Here is an 8,118-nt window from a genome sequence, read left to right on the forward strand (position 1 = left end):
TGTGGTTGAAAATTGAATCCACAACCAGGTGGAACTCCAAATAAGGGCGTACACGGCACGGTCGTGGGCTTGTTTGAGTTTTGGCGTTTGTTTCGATACTGAAAATGGGTGGGATTCCCGCGGGAACACGACGTGTATTTTTTTTTATCATTTTTTTTTTTTTCCTTCCGGCTCACCTGCCGTGGCTTTCGGCCCCTGGCCCCACCGCGCCGTCATTCCGGCTTCCGTCAGCGGCGGCTGTGACCCCTCGCTTTGTTTATGCAGGAAAAAAAGAACACACAGCGCTATTCCACCCGCGCAGAATGTGACCTTTGGCGGCTAAAGCCTGACATTTAAGTCTTTTCAGCGCGATCGGCCGCCAGTCGAAAAATATCACGTTGGCGCCAATAAATCACGGGTGAATTTTCCCGACTGCGAGCAAGAATTTTTAACGCCTCCGTTTCTGATTAAAATGTCTGTTTCTGACAGCGGCTCTCGGACGATCTTTGTTTGTTTGGTGTCGCTTGAGTTTGGGCGCCCGGGCCGCGCCGCTCGTCACCCCCGGCCGAGGGAGAAATACAGGTGTGATGAGCTCGAATCCCCCTCCGCCCCCCAGCCCGACAGGTGGATGCAGTGCAGGTGGAGGGAGCAGCCGGAAAAATCGGGCGGGGCGGTAGAAACGGGCTGCTTAAATAGAAGATATATAATAAGATATAATTGCCCATATAAGGGCGTGGCGGCATGTGGCGCCGTCAAGTTGTCTGACGCAGCTCGCTCCACCAGCTGCGAATCGTCGGTGAAGCCGTTATTCAACGGTATTGTAAGTCTGACTGTCTTTACGGTTGAGCCGGTTGAGTCGGAATATTTCTTACTGTCGTCTTCTTGCAAAATTCATCCCTGTTTTTTGTCCCAATCCATTATGTACGATGTTGAGAAAAGCGAGACGAAGAGTGTGTTCTGCTCGTACGAGAGTTAAATGCATTTTTAATTTTTCTTCCTGCCCTCGCTCTGCCCCCGGTGCTCAATCTCCAGTCGATCAAACTGAAGTAACTCATTTATGTGATGGTGCAAAAATGAAAACTTAATGAGACAGGAAATCTGTAAAGTGAACAGATCCCCCCCCCCCCCCCCTTTCTTTCTTTTCACAGATAATTCATTGGCCTGGAATCATGTAGAATAATATGAATCAGCTTTGAGCAGATGTCTGCGTTGCTTAGTAACGTGTGTAAATGATATGAGTGGCTTTAAGTAAACCAAGTAACTTTTGAAAGACGATAACAGGCATGTATGCGCGCGTGTGTGCGTGTGTGTGGACCCCTGCAATTCCTTCCTCTGAGGGGGCCGCAGACCTCAGTTTGGGGACCCCCTGTTCTAGTCGATAGGGCTGAGAGGGTGAATGGCGGTGCAGGTGGAGGGCTAGAAAGGAGCCTTGGACACAAAAGATGGAGGAGAGCTCAGTGTCAAAGATGGAGGGAGAACGAGTGACACGCTGGCCTCCTCATGACCACATGACATATCCCTCATCTCTCTCTCCCTCTTATCTCCTGCCATTGTGTCCATCAACCGTTACCGCCGTCGACAGGGCTCTGCTCTTTTATTTGTTTAATTTTTTATTTTTTCCACCCCTCTCAACAGGAAGCAGACACCTCTTCCATCTCTCCTCTCCTCTCTCCCATCATCCCTCCTTCTTTCTGCACTCCTGTACTCACTCAATCTCTCTCTCTCTCTCTCCCTCCCCTCCCTCTCTTACAAAACCCTCTGTGATCTCTCCCTCTCCGTGTTTACATTTTTCGGCACTTATCTTTCCTCCGATTCTTTTGTCAGTCTCTCTCCTCCCTCCCTCCATCCCTCATTCCCTCCGTGTTTCTGTCTGTGTTTCCTGTCTCTAGCGAGCACAAATAGCCACAGCAGGTTGCCACTGTGTTGCACAGGGTGTGTGTGTGTGTGTGTGTGTGTGTGTGTGTGTGTGTGTGTGTGTGTGTGTGTGTGTGTGTGTGTGTGTGTGTGTGTGTGTGTGTGTGTGTGTGTGTGTGTGTGTGTGTGTGTCCCTCCCTGCATATATATGTGTTTGTTAGTGTGATGGGGGAGGGGAGTGGGACGTTATGCTTTAGTGCCTCTAAGAACTCAGCAGACAGCTGCTGTGGCAGACAGTCACTGTGACACACACACACACACACACACAGTCGCAGTGCAGAATAGGACAGATGAATCACCCAACTTTTCTTAAAGTTTCCTCTTTTAGTAGCAGCAGTCCATTAGTGATACCATCTTCCTCGCTCGCTCTGTCTCTCTCTCTCTCTCTCTCGTGCATCATACATACACAGATGAGTGAAACACCAGATGAGCTTACTAGAGGTCAATGGCATGTGCTGCTGTCAAAACCCAAACAGTGTGTTGATGCTGCGGGAATCCTGGCGCACACGCCCGCACGCGCACGCACTGTTAGTAGGAGTGAGAGTGCTGTGATGTCTGGCTCGCTCGCAGTGGGATAAAACACGAGGCCCGTGGCCATCTTACTTGACTCACATCTAATGTCCTGTTTTGCCCTGTGTGAAAACATGACTCTCTCCCCCTCCCTCCCTCCCTCCCCCTCCCCCCCTTTCTCTCATTCTCTCTTTCTGTTCATTTCTCTTTGGGCGTGTGTTCCTTCCTCCTCCCACCGCGCTGCGGCTTGTTTTGTCGGATGATGTATGGCACGAACGGCAGCGCTGTGCCTCGGCTCGGACCTGGGAGGCTTCTAAAACACGCATCCTCTCCTCCGCCTCCTTTCCTCCTCTCCTCCGCCTTTCTCTCGCGCTCTCTCTCCCTCATCACTGGCATATATACATATATCTGTGTAAGTATATAGGGAGAAGGGGAGATCCAACCCTGAACCCGACGGCATCTTTATTTAATAATCCGCTGACCCCACCATTGATCCTTCCTCTAACTTTCTTTCCGTCCCCCCCCCCTTTCTCTCCCTGACCCGAGCAGGGTCAGGACATGGTATCAGTCATCTATTTTATTAATTTTATTTTGCCGGTAGATTCTCCTCTGTCAGGATGATGAAGTGCCTCTGTCCGACGGAGGGGCGGGAAGGAGTAGTTTGACCATAATGTAAATTTATGGATCAATGACATCGAATCGCCTTGAGCAGATGGAGTTTGGCAATTCAAGCAATTTCTTGTGTGTGTGTGTGTGTGTGTGTGTGTGTGTGCGTGTGCGTGTGTGTGTGTGTGTGTGCGTGTGCACGTGTGTTGCAGGGACTTGGCGGTGATCGTGGCTTCCATGGCGTACAACACGTGGTTCACGAAGCTCTACTGCAAGGACATGCGCCTGGTAAAACTTTGCTTTTTCACTCTCTTTAAGTAAAAAAAAAAAACTAAAACAAAAAAAAACAAACGTTTCTAACCAGGAAACTTACCTGGCGAGGCGGTGAGGAACAAAAATGTGGTGAATTTCTCTGCAACGAGCTGCAAACCCCCCCCCAGGCGATAGTGGCGCCACCCCTAGCGGTCGCCTGCGCCGGCGCTCCATTACATTTCACTGCATATATGTATGAAAGTATGTATATGTAAGTGACGAATAAAAATCTTGAATCTTGAATCACACTAAAACCGTGAGAGTTTGTCTTTTTGACTGAGTTTAGTGCGGTGGTTAAAAGTACCGTAGCTACGCGCGTGCCTATTTGCATGAATAATAGATGCAGCTGACTCGGTCGGTAGTTTAGTCGAGCTCTCGGATAACACCGATATGAACCCACGGCAGCAGCGAGAAGCGTTTTGATCCGGAGAAGAAAAACAAATTTTAAAGCCTTATTTATTTATTTTTATTTATTTTTTTTAAATCTCGCATCACATCTCGTTTGTTGGCCACCAACTGTGCCAGTCCGCCGTTCCGGCCAATCTCTTTAATTAAGACGAAACAAAAATTCATGAAACGGCTGACTTTGAAGTTCTTGCGATAGACGCGAGGGAGGGTCGGGGGGGGGGGGACAGGATCTGAAAACGAGGGCTTGCATTCTGTGGAGAACAGGTTGACGCTCCTGCGCTGGGACGCCGACGGGATGTTGTATTTTTGTGAAGCGGAACACGACGTGAGCGTCTGTGACGTGCGGGAGAGCCCCGTCCGCCGCCGTTTCCTCTTTTGCTGTTTTCCCCCGAAGAAAATCCCAATAATGATCTATTCTCCCGAAACGCAGCTGAAGACACGTCTTCCTCAGAGTGGTGGCTGGTATTACGCAACCGCCTCTGCGTCCGTCCACGTGTCTCCATTTTATGCCCAACGTCTCCTCTTTTGGTTTTCGTTTCCTTTTTTTTTTTTTTTTTTTTACCGAGTTCCCAACGCTTGACGGGGACGAGGCTTTGAAAAATTCCGCAGACAGTTTCACACCGGCTTCAATTACGTAAGCCTCACCTGTCAGATGTGTGGAAAAATGGCCGGCTTAGCTTCTGCCGCCAAACCCAGAGGAAGTTCTCTTCGACGTCTTTTCTATTTTTCCCACACTTCTGTTTCTCCGTTTGTCGTCGGATTGGATTATATTTGGCTGTAGAGCTCGTGGAAATACAAGGAACGGAAACTCCTGAGGTGCCGCGTTAAGAGGGGTGCGCCCGGTGGCCGCTTTATCGGGTACGCACGGAAAATATCGAATCGGCCAGTCACGGTCGTCGAATCGGCCAGTCGCGGTCGTCGAATCGGCCAGTCGCGGTCGTCAAAGCGGCGTCGGTGTTCGGACCAGGCCTCAGAATGGGGAAGAAATGTGATCCGAGTGACTTTGACCTTGGAGTCATTGCTTGTGTCGGCGTCTCGCAAAAGTGCTGATCCCCCGGGATTTTCACACAAAGCCGTCTCTGGAGTTTGCAGAAAACTGTGCGAAAAACAAAAACCAACCCGCGAACGATGGCTTTGGTGTTGATACTGCGAGAGGTCAGGACTGGTGCAAGCTGAGAGAAATGCCCACTTCAGGCTACAAGATTTTAGCCTGATTTTCCACTCGCTGAAGGGTTTTTGGAGATGGCCGAGCAAAGCCCCCAGATCGGAAATTCTGCTTTTATTTATTTTATTTTTTTCGTTATTATATATATATATATATATATATATATTTTTTTTTACAGTGATCAAGAAACCAATAAGAGATAACCCTGCCCTGCGCAGGGTATCGCGTCATTTCAGGTGTCACTTATCATGTTTTTGTGACCAAATGTGGTTTGGAGACCGGACAGACTTGTCGGGCATTCCTCCTGCTGGAAGATATTGTAATGTGTGACCCCCCTGTCACCGATCAGTCATGTGGTGTGAAAACCACAAGACTGCAAGATTCCCCATCACAAGACCGAAAGCCGTGTAGTGTGAACGGTGTCAGAGATCTGACGACTTGGAAGGTCGTGTGGTGTGTCCAAGGCATAAGGTGTCAGGATCTCGAATAATTACCGGTCGTTCCACCGGTGGTAAGGAGTTTAAGAAAGGTCCTGCACGGAATTAGAAAGGTCCTGCACAGTCATAGAAATGTCCAACCCAGTGCTAGAAAGGTCCTACACAGTTCTAGAATGGGTCTACCCAGTACTAGAATGGGTCTACCCAGTACTAGAAGGGTCTACCCAGTACTAGAAGGGTCTACCCAGTACTAGAAGGGTCCTACCAGTACTAGAAAGGGTCCTACCAGTACTAGAAAGGGTCCTACCAGTACTAGAAAGGGTCCTACCAGTACTAGAATGTGTCCCACCCAGTGTTAGAATGGTCCCACCCAGCGCTAGAATGGTCCCACCCAGCGCTAGAAAGATCCTGCTCAGTACTAGAAAGGTTTTTACACTAGTACTTGGAAGGTCCCACCCAATGCTAAAAAATGTTCTATCCAGTGCTGGAAAAGGTCCCTGTGGCGAATCCTGTGTTTTTCCAGCTGACTCATCTGAAAAAATAGTTTGTGGAGACCTTTTTATGAACTCATATCTAATTCCTTAATTTACAATCTAACAAAATACCTACTTTTCAGGAACAAAAATGTACATTCCTTTCATTTTGCTTTTATATAATACATAACACAAAAAAAAGAAATACACGGTTCTCCGACCGTGGCTCGCCCCGCGAATAATTGAAGAATTGAGGAATAATTCATCCCAGCAAGTGGTGTATGTTTTCACTCTGCCCCTTCTGCGGTCCCTCAATTTGCTGTTAAATTTGTAATGCTGTCGCAGTGAATTTAACAGCGCAACGGTCACATTCTGACTGGTTCACATAACCGCCAAATCAGTATTCTGCTTAAGTGTTGCGTATCTAGAACACGTTTTTTTTTTAACAGTTAATTGACTTTGGAATGCTTGCACTTGGGAAATGCCCAATGGGCCTGTAAATGATACTGTAGTTTGTGAGGTAGAAGCAAATGCTGCTACTTTACTAATTGATATTGTGATATATATTTAGTGCTCGGCGTCTTGTTAGGTTAATGTGATATATATATATAATTTTTTCCCCCTGTCTGTGGGAGTCATCCAGTGAAGGAAGACAGCGAGCATTTTTTTTTCATGACTTTTACATGGTCATTAAATAATGTGTTGAATTATTACATAACGTTATGTTATGTAATAATTAAAAAGCGTTATGTGAAAACAAGGCAAAAGGTATTACAGACTGCTTTCTAAATGTTTATTACAAGCTTATTACATTATGGCAAGTTATTACATTATGAATAGTTCCCTTTTATAATACATCCACATTACTAATAATTGGATCTCAAATATTTATTGTGTGTAATTATCTCATCAAAGCACCAATAGCCCTGGCCAGACTATTTTGGTAATCATCAACAAAAATGGTGGTATTTGGCAACATCATCGAGCCATAATACACGCATGTCAATGGTGGTTTAATTTCCATTGGTTTTCCATCTGATTATCAGTTGCATTTCTGCTCCTCAGGGTTCTGAAGTGGTGGACCAGGTTCTTCACACCATCAGTAAGTCCAACAGTCTGGAGGAGCTGACGCTGGAGAACGCTGGACTCAAGTCGTAGGTTTCCTCCCCTGTTCTCCTCATGGTCTTCATCATCTTCACCACTCCCCTTTACTTCTCCTTCTCATGTCTCTGTGCCTTTGGACCTTTACCGCCTACCCACTGCTAGGAAGCTCCTCTAGAAAGGCCCTACCCGGTGCTGGGAAGGTCCTACCCGGTGCTGGGAAGGTCCTACCCGGTGCTGGGAAGGTCCTACCCGGTGCTGGGAAGGTCCTACCCGGTGCTGGGAAGGTCCTACCCGGTGCTGGGAAGGTCCTACCCGGTGCTGGGAAGGTCCTACCCGGTGCTGGGAAGGTCCTACCCGGTGCTGGGAAGGTCCTACCCGGTGCTGGGAAGGTCCTACCCGGTGCTGGGAAGGTCCTGCCCGGTGCTGGAAAGGTCCTGCCCGGTGCGGGGAAGTTCCTGCCCAGTGCGGGGAAGGTCCTACTCATGGCTGGGAAGGTCCTACTCATGGCTGGGAAGGTCCTAACCAGTGCGGGGAAGGTCCTACACAGTAGGCTTGGGCGATAATGCAAAATTCCAATCAGCGATCAGGAGGGGGAGGGTATACACTAGGGGGGCACGCCTAGAACATAATTGAATGCGGCAAATGCGGTGCACGGCGCACCCACGCAACGCTGTCTGGAGGAGAATTTAAAAAAAGACTCCACTCCAATTCTCTGATACCTCTTTTCCACTGCGGACGCTGGCAAATAAATAGACAGGCATATCCGTGGAACATTCAATCATTTCATACCAATTTAGAATCCAAAAGGCTCCCCACCAAAACAGTCCAGCACCTACCCAAGCCAGCCTCCAAAACGGAGCCGAGTCTCCGCCTCACGCCGCCCAAGGACCAGGCCCGATGCGCGTGCACCAGTAAGGGTTACGTTTTTCATTTTCCATACAAGTAAGGAACAAAGGAAACAAAATTAGTGTGACATGGACCTATAATTAATATTTAGAGTTTAGTTCAGTTGAGTTGAGCGGCACCTAGTTTTAATACAACTCGGTAAATATATGTATTTTTTTATGGCCCCACAGGCGCTGACAGAGGTCCGTAGCTCTTTTACGTTCAGAGATTCTCACACGATATATCAGATTAATACTACTTGTTTATCAAACAATGAATGTTTATTCATAAGAACATCATTTAATAATATAAGAAAAAGGTTGAG

At 47.8% G+C, this 8,118-nt stretch overlaps 1 protein-coding gene across 1 annotated transcript in view; it reads left to right on the top strand.

Annotated features, from left to right (window-relative positions):
* Positions 1-8,118, top strand: part of carmil3 (capping protein regulator and myosin 1 linker 3) — a gene marked incomplete at its 5' end in the record, with an annotated part of 82,143 nt that overhangs the window by 26,228 nt on the left and 47,797 nt on the right. Inside the window, 2 exons of the mRNA XM_080010477.1 lie at positions 3,222-3,297; positions 6,870-6,958. Of these exons, the coding sequence (XP_079866603.1) occupies positions 3,222-3,297; positions 6,870-6,958 (165 nt within the window). The remainder of the gene's footprint in view (positions 1-3,221; positions 3,298-6,869; positions 6,959-8,118) is intronic.

The sequence above is a fragment of the Zeus faber genome (assembly GCF_960531495.2).
Source record: "Zeus faber genome assembly, chromosome: 12".
In the NCBI taxonomy this organism is placed as follows: Eukaryota; Metazoa; Chordata; class Actinopteri; order Zeiformes; family Zeidae; genus Zeus; species Zeus faber.